This window comes from Eretmochelys imbricata, chromosome 23 (assembly GCF_965152235.1).
Source record: "Eretmochelys imbricata isolate rEreImb1 chromosome 23, rEreImb1.hap1, whole genome shotgun sequence".
NCBI classification, from domain to species: Eukaryota; Metazoa; Chordata; order Testudines; family Cheloniidae; genus Eretmochelys; species Eretmochelys imbricata.
The window spans coordinates 12913032-12926949 of record NC_135594.1 but is presented as its reverse complement, the minus strand read 5'-3'; the positions used below and the strand labels follow the sequence as shown (position 1 = coordinate 12926949).

General features: G+C 69.4%; 2 protein-coding genes across 2 annotated transcripts; both read left to right on the top strand.

Annotated features, from left to right (window-relative positions):
- On the top strand, positions 1 to 809 carry COX6B2 (cytochrome c oxidase subunit 6B2). The gene is made up of 3 exons (XM_077840511.1): positions 1 to 136; positions 334 to 434; positions 756 to 809. Exons 1-3 carry the CDS (start codon positions 1 to 3, stop codon positions 807 to 809), a joined length of 291 nt encoding a protein of 96 aa, XP_077696637.1.
- Positions 810 to 4111: 3302 nt separating this feature from the next.
- On the top strand, positions 4112 to 13263 carry RASIP1 (Ras interacting protein 1). Its single transcript, XM_077840424.1, is given in 12 exon segments — positions 4112 to 4245; positions 4596 to 5173; positions 5808 to 6178; positions 6852 to 7472; positions 8044 to 8081; positions 8547 to 8698; positions 8982 to 9097; positions 9255 to 9495; positions 10881 to 11053; positions 11274 to 11421; positions 13072 to 13159; positions 13161 to 13263. Coding segments are annotated over 12 exon segments (2763 nt in total).
- Positions 13264 to 13918: the final 655 nt, after the last annotated feature.

Here is a 13918-nt window from a genome sequence, read left to right as displayed (position 1 = left end):
ATGCAAAGCTCTTATGGAGCTGGCGGGGGGGAGAAGGGCGCCCCCCAGGGGTCCCGGGGGTATTACCGCACTGCCCCCTTTGACCCCCGCTTCCCCAACACCAACCAGACCCGCAACTGCTACCAGAACTACCTGGGTGAGTGGCAGAGGGCCCTCGGGAGGAGGGGGGGGAAACTAGGAGCCAGGATTCCTGGGTTCTCTCCCTGGCTCTGGGAGGGGAGTGGGGTCTAGTAGTTGGGGGCAGGAGTTTGGCTGTGAGGGGAAGGGTGGCAGGGTTGGGTCACTGGTGCCTCCTTGTGGTGGCAGAGGGTAATGCGTGCTGTCTTCCTGCAGACTATTACCGCTGCCTGAAGACACTGGGGGCGAAGGGAAAGGACATCAAGCCATGCCAGTGGTACTACCGGGTCTACAAGTCCCTGTGCCCCATCTCCTGGGTATGTGGGGTGCCAGGACCCCGGGGGTACCCCCCCACTCTGCACTCAGTGGGAGAGGAGGGGAAAAGGTCGCATGCCCTATTCCCTACCCTCCTGAGCCAGCCAGTACCCTGCCCTGGGGCTGGATGGGAGCCGGTACCTCCCAGGGGAAAGCCCCCCTGCCTCATTCCCCACCCCCTGCTGGGAGGGGGGCTGGGCCCTGCTCTGTGCGTGGGGGTGGGGGGCCCTGCTGCCCCCTGCTGGGAGGGCTGAGACCGGCTCTGTGTGGAGCTGCCCCTCTGGATGTGGCCCCCACCCCTAACCCCGTTTCCCTCCCCCCAGGTGAAGCGCTGGGATGAGCAGCGGGACGACGGCACCTTCGCTGGCAGGATCTAGGCCCAGCTGTTGCTGGGGGTGGGGAGGCAGACCCACAAGCCCTGCCCCATGGCGTGGTCCTGCCCACTGCAGCACACCCCGTAGTGACTCTCCCTGCTGGCATCTCAGAGCCCCACAATAAACCTGCTTGTTCCATAACTTGGCCCTGGAGTCCAACTGTTCGAGTCCCCATAGCGCTCCCTCCGAGGAGATCCCCCGCTAGCTCTGGGTTTGGGCCCAGAAAGCCCTAGTGGGCACGCGGGGCAGTGCAGGCTGGGCCAGTCCCAGTGCACCCCCTCCCTGCCCCCTCACACTGCGTCCCTCCCCATACACACACACTGCCCTCACCCTTCCTGCTCCCCCTTTCATCCCCCACTGTCCCCCCACTGCACCCCTTCCCCCACTGCGCTGTGCCCCAGACACTGCCCTCTCCCTCCCACCCACTACCCCCACATCCTGTGTCCTCCCCTCCCACCTCATGCCCCTCCCCCACACCCACTGCCCCCCAACGGTGCCCCTTCCCCATTCACTGCTCCCCATATCATACCCCTGCCCCCCACTGTGCTTCCCAGTGCCCCATCCCCCATAGACTCACTGCCCCCTCCCCCACACCACACTCCCTCCCCCACTCACGGTCCCCCCGTTGTACCCCTTCCCACTCAAGCCTCCCCACACCCTCACACATTGCATCCCCCCTCGTGCCCCTGCCCCCACTCTACCCCCTGCCGCCCCCTCGCATCCCCTGCCCCAGCATACAGTGCTCCCCCACTCACAGCCCCCCACATTGTGCCCCTCCCCCACTCATGCCTCCCCATCGCACCCCCTCCCCCCATGCTGCCCCCAGAAATCCCGCCCCTCCCCCACTCACTGCCCCCACATCCCGCCCTCTTGCCCCCCACTTTGCACCCTCTCCCCCCACCGCTCCCTCTCGCTTGTGGCCCCGCCCCCCCTTTGCTCTGCCCCTCCCCGCCCCCCAGCTCCGTGTCCCCCGCCCCGTCGGAGGGGCCCGGCTTCCTGGCCCGGCTCCTTTTCCTGCCCCCCCGCTCCAGCCGGGCGGGGGCCGGGGAAATCTGCGCTCAGTGACTCCAGCCCCGACTGGCAGCGGGCTGGCCGCAGAGCTGGGGCTGGGCTGGGGGTCGCGCCCCACCGAGGGGCCATGGGGCGGGCGGGGCAGCCCCCAGGCTGGAGCTGAGCGCGGGAGCGGAGCCCGGGAGAGGAGACGTCCGGACCCCCGACGGGACTGGGTAAACCACCCCCCCCTTTTCTCTGGTGCAGCGCAGCTGGGGGGGAGAGGGGTGATTGGGGGGCAGCCGGGGGGAGGGGCAGAGTAAGGTGATCGGGGGCCAGTCAGCGGGGGGTGGGGAGTGGGATGATCGGGAACCACCGTGGGGGGGGGAGTGGGGAGATCAGGAGCAGCCAGCCGGGGTGGGAAGTGGGGTGATTGGGGGCAGCCATCTGGGGGGGAGTGGGGTGATAGGGGGCAGCCTCCCCCCCCGCTGTAACCACTAGCCCCCACTCCCCAACCAGAGTGGGGGACAGAACCCAGGAGTCCTGGTAGCCCAGCCAGGCTCCTTATGGCTTTGGGGTAGGGGTGAAGTGGGGGTAATTCGGGAGGGCAGCCCAGGGGGGAAGGAGAAATTGGGGTGATTGGGGGGCAGCCAGCTAGCCAGGGGGAGGGGCAAAGTGGAGGTAATTGTGGGCTCCAGAGTTCAGATAGAACCCAGGAGTCCTGGCCCTCAGCCCCTGCCCCCGCTCTAACCACTAGCTCCCACCCCCTCCCAGACTGCGTGACAGAACCCAGGAGTCCTGGTATCCCAGCCAGGCTCCTTACAGCTTTGGGGCATCGGGGTCTCCCCGATGTGGCGCCTTTGTCCCCTCTGAATCTCACCCTGGGGAGGGGGAAGCATTTGAACCAATAAAGGGCCTCGAAAGACAGCCCAGGATGGCCCTGGGGTCCCTCCACCTCCATGGATCCCCCGCCCCGATGCAGCTGGCTCCGGGGCGGAGTGGAAGCAGGGCTTGCAGCTGGATCTAACTCGGTGGAAGCCACTAGCTGTGCACTGGCAGGACCAGACCTGGCCCCCAACATCCCGGCCCCCAACCTACCCCCAACCCCGACTCACCCCAACACCGCATCCCCCACTCACCCCAACCTCCCAGCCCCTAACCACCCCCATCTCTGACTCACCCCAACACCCCATCCCCCAACCTACCCCCATCCCCTGCTCACCCCAACATCCCAGCCCCTCACCCACCCCCATCCCTGACTCACCCCAACACCCCATCCCCCACTCACCCCAGCATCCCAGCCCCAACCTACCCCCATCCCCCTTCACCCCAACATCCTGGCCCACAACCTACCCTCATCCCCCACTCACCCCAACATCCCGACCCCCAACGTACCCCCATCCCTCTTCACCCCAACATCCTGGCCCCCATCCCCACTCGCCCCAACATCCTGGCCCCCATCCTACCCTCATCCCCCACTCACCCCAACATCCCGACCCCCAACATACCCCCATCTCCCTTCACCCCAACATCCCGACCCCCAACCTAACCCCATCCCCCACTCGCCCCAACATCCTGACCCCCAATGTACCCCCATCCCCCACTCGCCCCAACATCCTGTCCCTCAGCACACACCCAATCCCCCCCTCACCCCAACATCCTAGCCCCCAACCTACCTCCCATCCCCCACTCACCCCAGCATCCTGGCACTCAACATACCCCCATTCCCCAGTCACCGCAACATCCTGCCCCCAACCCACCCCAACATCCCTACCCCCATCCCCCTTCACCCCAACATCCCGGCCCCCAACCTACCCCCATCCCCCACTTGCCCCAACATCCCGTCCCTCAGCACTCACCCAATCCCCCCTCACCCCAACATCCCAGCCCCAACCTACCCCCATCCACCCCAACGTCTCAGGTCCCAACCCACCCCTTGCCCCCACTCACCCCAACATCCTGGCCCCCATCCTACCTTCCCCCGCAGCCTGCAACCTCCTGGCCCCCAACCTACCCCAATCTCCCACTCACCCCAACATCCCGGCCCCCAATCTACCCCCGTCCCCCACTTGCCCCAGCATCCCGGCCCCCAACCTCCCTCCATCCCCCACTCACCCCAACATCCCAGCCCCCAACCTCTTCCCCCCTCCCCCCGCATCCTGCAACCTCCTGGCCCCTCACCAGTGCCCTCTGCCGGGTCTGGCTGCCGGCTCCCACGCTGTCTGGCTGAGCCCCTGCCCCTGGCATGACTGCCCCACTCCTGCCAGCGCTCTGCCATGGCCGTGTCCCCCCAGGTGCCCGGTGCCCCCGGCACCATGTTCTCGGAGGAGCGGAAGGAGGGCAGCCCCCGCTTTGGGAAACTCCACTTCCCCGTCGGGCTGTGGATCAACTCGCCCAAGAAACACTTCGTCAAGATGAGCCGCCGCTGGCCCAGCGTGGGCTCTGTCAGGTACCGGTCCCCTGCCTCCTGCCCCCTGGAACGCCCCTCCCTCCTGCCCCCTGGAGCGCCTCACAGCCCTGCTACCCCAATATTCTGCCCCCCGGATCAGACCCACGGGCCCGTCTGCCCTGGTATCCCGCACCCTCCTGCCCCCAGATCAGACCCACAGGCCCATCTATCTCAATATCTTGCCTCCTTCCTCTCCCCCAGTCAGTCCACGGCCCCATCTCCCCCAGTATCGCCCCCTCCCTGCTCACCTAGGCCAGCCCCACGGACCCCTCCAGCCCGCACTCCCGGCCTCCCCTCTCCTCTCAGAGCAACAGGCCCATCTAGCCTGGCCTCCCACCTTCCCTCCCCAGGTCCACCTCCTCGGACACGGCCAGCCGGGGCAGCGAGACGGTGGAGCTGCGACCCCCCAGCAAGGCGAAGGCGGGCCGCCACAAGCGCCTCTCCAACCTGTTCCACCGCAGCCCCAGCAGTGGAGCGGGCGTGGGGGGCGGGCGCTGGGGCAGCGAGAAGAAGCTGGCGGATCTCATCGACCCGGTGCCCGAGGACCTGGTGGAGCTGTCCAGCCAGCCCCAGCTCCCAGGCATCCTGAAGATCTTCGGGGGAGCCATCTCCCGGGGGGCCAACTACAAGAGCGTGCTGGCCACGCCACGCTCCACGGCGCGCCAGCTGGTGCGGGAGGCGCTGGAGCGCTATGGGGTGGCGCCGGAGGAGGAGGAGGGGGGCTACGTGCTGTGCGACGTGGTGGGCCGCTTCGAGGGGCCCGGCGGGGCCTGGCAGGCCGAGCACCTGCGCCCCGTGGGTGACACCGAGCGGCCCCTGGTGCTGCAGGACGTGTGGAAGCCCAAGGCCGGCCTGTCGCGGCGCTTCGAGGTGCGGCGCCGGTGTGAGGTGGAGCGGGTTGGCGAGGCCGAGGATAACGAGACGGCAGGTGAGGCTGCAGGGGGGCTGCCCCCGTCCCCTGGGTCGTCCCAGGCCGGGAGCCACGGGACCCCCAGGTCATCCCAGGCCGGGAGCCACGGGACCCCCAGGTCATCCCAGGCCAGGAGCCACGGGACCCCCAGGTCATCCCAGGCCGGGAGCCACGGGACCCTCACGTCATCCCAGGCCGGGAGCCACGGGACCCCCAGGTCATCCCAGGCCGGGAGCCACGGGACCCCCAGGTCATCCCAGGCCGGGAGTCACGGGACCCTCACGTCATCCCAGGCCGGGAGCCACGGGACCCCCAGGTCATCCCAGGCTGGGAGTCACGGGACCAACAGGTCATCCCAGGCCAGGAGCCACAGGACCCCTGGTCATCTCCCAGCCAGAAGCTATGGGGTTCCCCAATCATCTCCTGGCTCGGAGACGTGCCCCCCCCCCATATTCCTGCACCCAGGAGCCACGGGACCCTCTGTTGTCCCCAAATTCGGAGCCATGGGGCCTCCCAGTTAAGTCCTGGCTTGGAGCTGCAGGGGGAGAATCCCTGAAACCCCCAGGGCAGGGAACCGGGCTGCGGGTCTCTGAAACCCCCGGATTGGAGAACCAGCCAGCCCCCTCTGAGGCCCCCCCTTCTCGCGCTCCAGGCATCAACGCCCAGGCGCGGCGGCTGCAGAAGAGCCGCTCACGGGCGGCCTCGGGGGGCCCAGCACCCAAGGAGCGGGCCGACAACCTGTCCCTACGCCGCAGCATCAGCGACATGAACCTGAGCGCCCGCAAGCGGCGCGAGCGCAAGGCCGTGCTGAGTGTGGCGGGCGCCGAGGTGGGGCCAGCCAGCGAGGAGCAGGACGGGGAGGTGTCTCCGGCCCAGGAGGCAGAGCCGGCGGACGGGGGCGCCAAGTCCGGGGAGGCCGAGGACTCGGCAGACGGGGCCAACCTGGAGCAGCTGTCCCAGTGCCTGATCCAGCCCCCCACCCAGCACCCTTACTTCCTGCTGCTGCTCGGCTGCGACAAGCAGGTCGGGCAGGGGGCTCTGTGGGATGCTGGGCTGCAGGGAGCGGGGGCTCAGCAGGGGGCGCTGTGCTGCGGGGAGCAGAGTGGGGGTCAGTAGGGGGCACTGGGCTGCAGGGAACGTCTCAGTAGGGGGCGCTGTGCTGTGGGGCGAGGTCAGTAGGGGGTGCTGTGACTCCAGCCCCCAGGACCATTTGCTCCTCACTGTTGTCCAGCAGAGAGCATGCTGGGAGCACAGCTTTCCCATAATGCTTTGCACCCTCTGGGTTGGCCGTGGGGGACGGAAGGGGTGGTGGGAGCACCTCAGGAGATGGGGGGCGGGGGGTGCAGTAATGGAAGAGCCCATTTTAACATAGAAAATAGAGGGGATTCTTGGGAGATTCCCCCCCAAGAGTGGTGGGGTGCCACAGTGGGAGAGAGCCCATTGCCCCCCAGAGGGCAGAATGGCATGGCGGGTGTGGCATGGTGGGAGAACCCATTCCCCCGCAGAGGGCAGGGATGGTGCAGTGGGAGAGCCCATTCCCCCCCCCAGAGAGCGGGGGTGGTGTAGCAGGAAAGCCCATTCCCTCCCAGAAGGCAGGGGTGATATGGCGGGAGAGCCCATTCCCCCCAGAGGGCGGGGCAGGCCCACGTTCGATGCCATTCCCGTTTTTACGCCATTTTCTCCCCTCACCCCCCAGGATTTTGTGATCTACGTGATGACCCGGCGCCGGCACGTCTTCGGGCGCCGCCTCCAGCCCGACAAGGGGGGCTACGTGGACACCTTCCTCTGTGCCCCGGACATCCTGCCCCGTCACTGCTGCGTGCAGGAGGCCGAGCCGGCCCCGGGGCTGGCCCTGGTGCGGCCCTTCCGGGGAGCAGCCGTCACCCTCAACGGGGGGGCCCTGGTGCGCGAGGCCGAGCTGCACCCCGGGGACCTGCTGGGGCTGGGCCAGCACTTCCTCTTCATGTACAAAGACCCCCGGACCCCCCAACCTCGGCCGGCTTGGCTGCCCCGGCCCTGGGCCTCACCCGGGCTGGCGGGCGCCTTCTCATGCCAGGCCTGCGGGCGCTCCCTCCAGGAGAGGCAGGACGCCTTCCAGGCCTACGTGGAGAGCCGGGAGCCCGAGCTGCGCTACCGGCCCCAGGAGGAGGAGGCACTGCTGAGGGAGATCGTCCGGCTCCAGGGGGCCACTGCCTTCAACCTGGCCCCGGCTTTCCTCCTGGGCCTGTGCCTGGAGCACTCCACCCGCGTGCTGGAGCCCGGCCACTTCCCCCGCCTGGTGGCCAGGATGGCCCAGCTGGTCAAGGAGGCCGTCTGGGTAACGAGAGGGGGGATGGGATGGGGGCTCGGGGCTGGGGATCAGCAGTGGCGGATTAGCCACTAGGCCAATGGTGGCCCGTGCCCAGGACCCCGGCCAATTGGGGGGCCCCGGAAAAATGGGTGCCTTGACCCTCTCTGTCTGCCCACCCAGCGCTCCTGCGAGGGGCGTGGGGGCTTGGAGTGCCAGGCAGGGGGCGGGGCAAGCCCCCTGCCCTGACCCCATGTACCTGGCAGCAGCGCACGGGGGGGTGGGGGCAGACGGACTGCAGGTGGACGGGGTGGGGAATGGGCCCCCACTTGGTCTGGCCCAGGTTCCTATAAAACCCCAATCTGCCCCTGGGGGTCAGGGACCCCTCCGAGAGTGGGGAAGAGCTGAGGGAAGAATGGCTGGAGACAGGGGCTGCTGTGTATCCCAGGGTTGGGGCAGGGCTGGGCATGGGGGCCCTTGTGTATCCCAGGGTAGGGGCAGGGATTGGGGTGGGGTTCCCCTGTGTATCAGGGGTCAGGGCTGGGGGAATGTGACAGCAGCCCCATGGCCCGTTCCATATCCGTTCTCTCTTCCCTGCCAGGAGAAGATCAAGGAAGTCGGGGACCGGCAGCCGGAGAAGTGAGTGAGAACCCGGGACCCCAACCACACCTCACCCTGGGTGTGGGGGCTCCCTGTCACGCCCTCCTCTGCGGCAGCAGGCAGGGTAGGGGGTGCTCTGTCCTCAGACTCCAGCCCCATGCCAGAGGGGTTGCATCTTAGCACCGGGCGAGGGGACCCCAGATACCCAGTCCCTGTGCCCCACCCCAGAGGGGCCGTGTCCCAGCACCGGGCAAGGGGTCCCCATATACGCAGACCCCACACCCCACCCCAGAGGGGCCGCATCCCAGTGTCGGGCGAGGGGTCCCCGGATACCCACCCCCGCATCCACCCCAGAGGGGCCGTTAACCCATTCACGGCTAAGTATGTCCCAATGGAAGCTGCTAAGAACTGCATGGGGTCCCAAAGGGCCCGGGGTGGGGGGAGGGTGTCCCAGCAGCTCCGATGATCCCCCAGTTGCTCCCCCCACCCCTCTCTTCTCTCCAGCCAGCAGGACAAGGGCCAGGTGGGGGCGCTCAGCATCGAAGAGGTGGCAGCTGACTTGCGCCCCCTGATGCTCTGGATGGCCAACGCAATGGAGCTGCTCAACCTGGTCCAGAAGAAAGTGCTGGACATGGAGAAAGAACTCGACCTGGAGGGTGAGCAGGACTCCTGGGTTCTCTCCCTGGCTCTGGGAGGGGAGTAGGGGCTAGTGGTTAGAGCAGGGGGAGACGGCTGGGGGCCGGGACTCCTGGGTTCTCTCCCCGGCTCTGGGAGGGGAGTAGGGGCTACTAGTGATTAGAGCAGGGGGCTGGGAGCCAGGACGCCTGGGTTCTCTCCCCAGTAGGGGCTGGTGGGGTGAATCCCAGAGGGATGGGATGAGCTCAGCAGGGAGCCCGGCTCACAGAGAGCCCCACAGCTGGCCCCCTTTGTCTTCTCCAGGAAGTTCCCATGATGCTTTGCTGTCCAGCGACCTGGAGACCTGCGACGAGGCCATGGCGGTGCTGGACGAGGTCATCATGTCCACGTTCCAGCAGTCGGTGTATTACCTGACCAAGGTGAGCTCAGCCCCCCTGCAGCCCAGCGCCCCCTAGGGCCAGAGAGGGGAGAGCACCCCCTGCTGAACCCCCCACTCCCTGCAGCCCAGCGCCCCCTAAAGCCCTGTTGGCTTATTGCAGCCCCTGCCTGGCATTTAACCCTTTCCTTTCTGGGCAGACGCTGTACTCGGCCCTGCCCGCCCTGCTGGACAGTAACCCCTTCACTGCCGCAGCGGACCTGTCCCATGCCCAGGAGCTGAGCACCATGCCTGAGGGCATCCGTGGCACCCTGGCCATCTACCAGGCCACGCTGGAGCTGACCCGGGAGTGTGAGCTGCACCCCGACCTGGTATCCCAGACCTTCGGCTACCTCTTCTTCTTCTCTAACGCCTCCCTCTTCAACACCCTCATGGAGAGAGGTGAGTGGCTAGGGTCCGGGACTCCTGGGTTCTCTCCTGCTCTGGGAGGGGAGTGGGGGCGAGTGGTAAGAGCAGGGAGTTGGGAGCCAGGATGCCTGGGTTCTCTCCCTGGCTCTGGGAGGGGAGTGGGGACTAGTGGATAGAGCAAGGGTGGGGAGGCTGGCAGCCAGGACTCCTGGGTTCTCTCCCCAGCTCTGACAGAGTCACCATTCTCATGAGCCAGACTCAGTGAATCACAGGCAGCCCGAAATCCCAGCCACCCTCCCCCATTTCCTCCCATTGTCCCATCCCGGGATCAGCAGGAAGGCAGCTCCTTCCTGCCCATGGGCCCCGGGGCAGGGCAGGAAACGGGTCCTCCCCACCCCCACCGAGCCAGGAACCAAGGCTGGAGGGGAGGGCCATGAGAGGCAGGGATGTGTGGGGAGTCGGGAGGGAGGGCTCAGTCAGTGGGGTCCAGGAACCATTGTGGGGTTGGGAAGGCTTGATCCCGGAGGGGGAATGGGGGGGTCGCTGGGGCTACCCCAAATCCAGACTCTGAGGCAGGGCTCCCAGCCGTGTGTCTTGCCCCCTTCCCCCAGTCTCAACCCCTGGCTCCCTGCCCCCCACCTCTCCCCCTCCACCTCATGGCCTCCCCCACAGCGACCAGCACACCCCCACACATCACAGTCTGCTTCACCCCTCCTCCCCCCTCATATTCATCATGTCTCCTGGTGGGTGAGTAGTCAGGACAAGAGGCTGGGCAGGGGTGGATGGAAGGGGTAGGGGGTTGGGAAGGTAGGTGGATGAATGGGAGGGAAGGCAGGGGGATGGCCAGGAGGGGAGGTGGGGGACAGGTGGGAGGAAAGCTGGGGGTATGGCCTGGGGAGGGGAGGCAGGGGGATGGGGGGAGGGAAGGCAGGGGGATGGCTGGGAAGAGAGGGGGACCGCTGGGTGGGGGGATGGATGGGAGAGAAGGCAGCAGGATGGCTGGGAGATGGGTGAGAGGGAAGGCAGGGGGGATGGGTGGGGAGGGGAGGGTGGGGGGGAGGGCGACGGGAGGGCCAGGAGATGGGTGAGAGGGAAGGCATGGGGAGGGCCAGGAGAAAGGCGGGGGGAGGGGAGGCGGGGGGATGGCCAGGGGGACAGACGGGAGGGAAGGCTGGGAGATGGATGGGAGGGAAGGCAGAAGGATGGCCGGAGGGGAAGGCAGGGGGGAGTCGGGGGGATGGATGGGAGGGAAGCTGGGGGGACAGCCGGGAGTTAAGGTGCACGGATGGACGGACGGGTGGGTTGGAGGGTGGGTGGCTGGATCCTGCCCCAGCGCGGGGGTCGAGGCCCAACTGCCCTGGGGGGTCCCATCCAGCCCCACCCTGCTGTGACTGTGGGTCTCCTGCTCCCGACGGCAGGCACCGGGGGGCCCTTCTACCAGTGGGCCAAGGCCGTGCAGATCCGCACCAACCTGGACCTGGTGCTGGACTGGCTGCAGGGCGTGGGGCTGGGCGACATTGCTGCCGAGTTCTTCCGCAAGCTCTCCACCACCGCCAACCTGCTCTGCGTGCCCAAGACCAGCCTGGTCAAGGTGAGGGGCAGCCTGCAGGGGGCGCCGCGGCCACAGCGCCGCTGGGGGAATGGGGCAGGGGGCCTTTCCCCTCCAGGGGGCGCTGGCTCCCGTCCGGGGCGGCGACTGGCTGGCTCAGAGCGGCGGAGAGGGGGGCACGGGGCGGGGGGATCTTTCCCCTCTAGGGGGCGCCAGCCTCCTGCAGCTCCCAGGGATCTCAGCGTCTCTCGGCTCCCCCCAGGCGACCTGGTCCCGGCTGCGCAGCGAGTACCCGGCCCTGACGCCCGCCCAGCTCCACCACGTGCTGAGCAACTACCACCTGGGGCTGGGGCGCCCGTACCCCGAGGGCTGGAGCCCCCCGCCGCAGGAGAGGGAGGAGATGGCGAACAGTGAGTGCCGGCGCCCCTCGCTCCCGCCCCGCAGCCCACCTCGCTCCCGCCCCGCAGCCCCGCCCCCCCCCCGGCGCCCCTCGCTCCCGCCCCGCAGCCCCGCCCCCCCGGCGCCCCTCGCTCCCACCCCGCAGCCCCCCTCGCTCCCGCCCCGCAGCCCCGCCCCGCAGCCCCCCTCGCTCCCGCCCCGCAGCCCCGCCCCCCCGGCGCCCCTCGCTCCCACCCCGCAGCCCCCCTCGCTCCCGCCCCGCAGCCCCGCCCCCCCGGCGCCCCTCGCTCCCACCCCGCAGCCCCCCTCGCTCCCGCCCCGCAGCCCCGCCCCGCAGCCCCCCTCGCTCCCGCCCCGCAGCCCCGCCCTCCCGGCGCCCCTCGCTCCCACCCCGCAGCCCCCCTCGCTCCCGCCCCGCAGCCCCGCCTCCCCGGCGCCCCTCGCTCCCGCCCCGCAGCCCCGCCCCCCCGGTGCCCCTCGCTCCCACCCTGCAGCCCCCCCTCGCTCCCACCCCCGCAGCCCCGCCCCCCAGCCCCCTTCGCCCCCGACCCGCAGCCCCCCTCGCTCCCGCCCCGCAGCCCCGCCCCCCCCCGGCGCCCCTCGCTCCCGCCCCGCAGCCCCACCCCCCCGGCGCCCCTCGCTCCCGCCCCGCAGCCCCCCCTCACTCCTGCCCTGCAGTCCTGCCCCTCCGGCGCCCCTCGCTCCCGCCCCGCAGCCCCCCCTCGCTCCCGCCCCGCAGCCCCGCCCCCCCGGCGCCCCTCGCTCCCGCCCCGCAGCCCGCCCCCCAGCTCCCTTTGCCCCCGACCCGCAGCCCCCCTCACTCCCGCCCCGCAGCCCCGCCCCACCGGCGCCCCTCGCTCCCGCCCCCGCAGCCCCTGACAGCTCAGCCCTGCCCCCCCCAGCCCCGCTGGCGCCCCTCACTCCCGCCCCGCAGCCCCGCCCCCCAGCCCCCCTTGACCCCGACCCGCAGCCCCCTGCCACACCAGCCCTGTCCCCCCAGCCCCGCCAGCGCCCCTCACTCCCGCCCCGCAGCCCCGCCCCCCCCAGCCCCGTCAGCACCCCTCATTCCCGACTCGCAGCCCCCTGCCAGACCAGCCCTGCCCCCCCCAGCCCTGCCGGCGCCCCTCACTCCTGACCCATAGTCCTGCCCCCACAGCCCCGCCGGCGCCCCTCACTCCTGACCCATAGTCCTGCCCCCCCCAGCCCCGCCGGCGCCCCTCACTCCCACCCTGCAGCCCCGCCCCCCCAGCTCCCCTTGCCCCCGACCCGCAGCCCCGCCCCCCCAGCCCCCATCGCCCCCGACCCGCAGCCCCTGACAGCTCAGCCCTGCCCCCCCCAGCCCCGCCGGCGCCCCACACTCCCACCCCGCAGCCCCGCCCCCACAGCCTCCCTCGCCCCCGACCCGCAGCCCCCTGCCAGACCAGCCCTGTCCCCCCAGCCCCGCCGGCGCCCCTCACTCCCGCCCCGCAGCCCCGCCCCCCCAGCCCCGTCGGCACCCCTCACTCCCGACCCGCAGCCCCCTGCCAGCCCAGACCTGCCCCCCCCAGCCCTGCCAGGGCCCCTCACTCCTGACCCGCAGTCCTGCCCCCCGCAGCACCGCATGCGCCCCTCACTCCCGATCCGCAGCCCCTGCCAGCTCTCACCCCTCTCCCCTCCCCCAGGTGAGATCTTCGAGAGTTTCTCTGACCACCCGCCCCTGATCCTGCCCAACGAGGGGTTCCGGCTCTGCCCCACGGCCCCAGTGACGGATCCACCGCCAGTTGTGCGGCCTGCGCCGTTTCCTCTGGGACCTGGAGCAGGCCTCGCTGCCAGCCAACCAGCGGGCAGCCCATGGGCTGGAGGGCGGCCAGTGACCGCGGCTGGCACCAAGGGCACCGAGCACCTGCCGACACCCGACCCACCTACCCGGGCTCCCCAGCGTGGGGGGACAGACATCACAGGGCCTGGACAGTGCGGGGCTTCACCCCAATAGTCCCCCAAAGTGCCTCCCCTCTGCGAGAGCTGGGACCCCGATGGGGTTCCCGTAGCCCCTGGGCTTGGACGAACTGTGTATTCCACTGTGTGTAGCAATAAACCCTGTCTCTGTGTCAGCGCCCATCTCTGCCAGCAGGAGGTGCTGGGGGCCTCTCCCAGCAGCGGGGTCTGAGTGTGTGTGAGACAGAGACCAGTGCTGCCCCTGCTGGTGTGTTTGTGGTGGGGGGTGGGGAGAGCCAGGACTCCTGGGTTCTCTCCCTAGCTTTGGGTGGAGAGTGGTGCCCAGTGGTTAGAGCATGGGGGGGCTGGAAGCCAGGCCTCCTGGGTACAGTCCCTGGCTGGGGAAGGGGAGTGGTATCTAGTGGTCAGAGCAGAGCTGTCCCGGCTGGGTCTATATTTATCAATGGCGTCAATCCCGGGCGTGATTTAATCCTGGAAACTTTAGCTGGGGAAAGACGCATGAGCTCATCGTGCCCGGCTGCAGCCGCCACCCCCCTCCCCGCCCCCCCCCCCAGGGTCCCTTCACAGCTACAG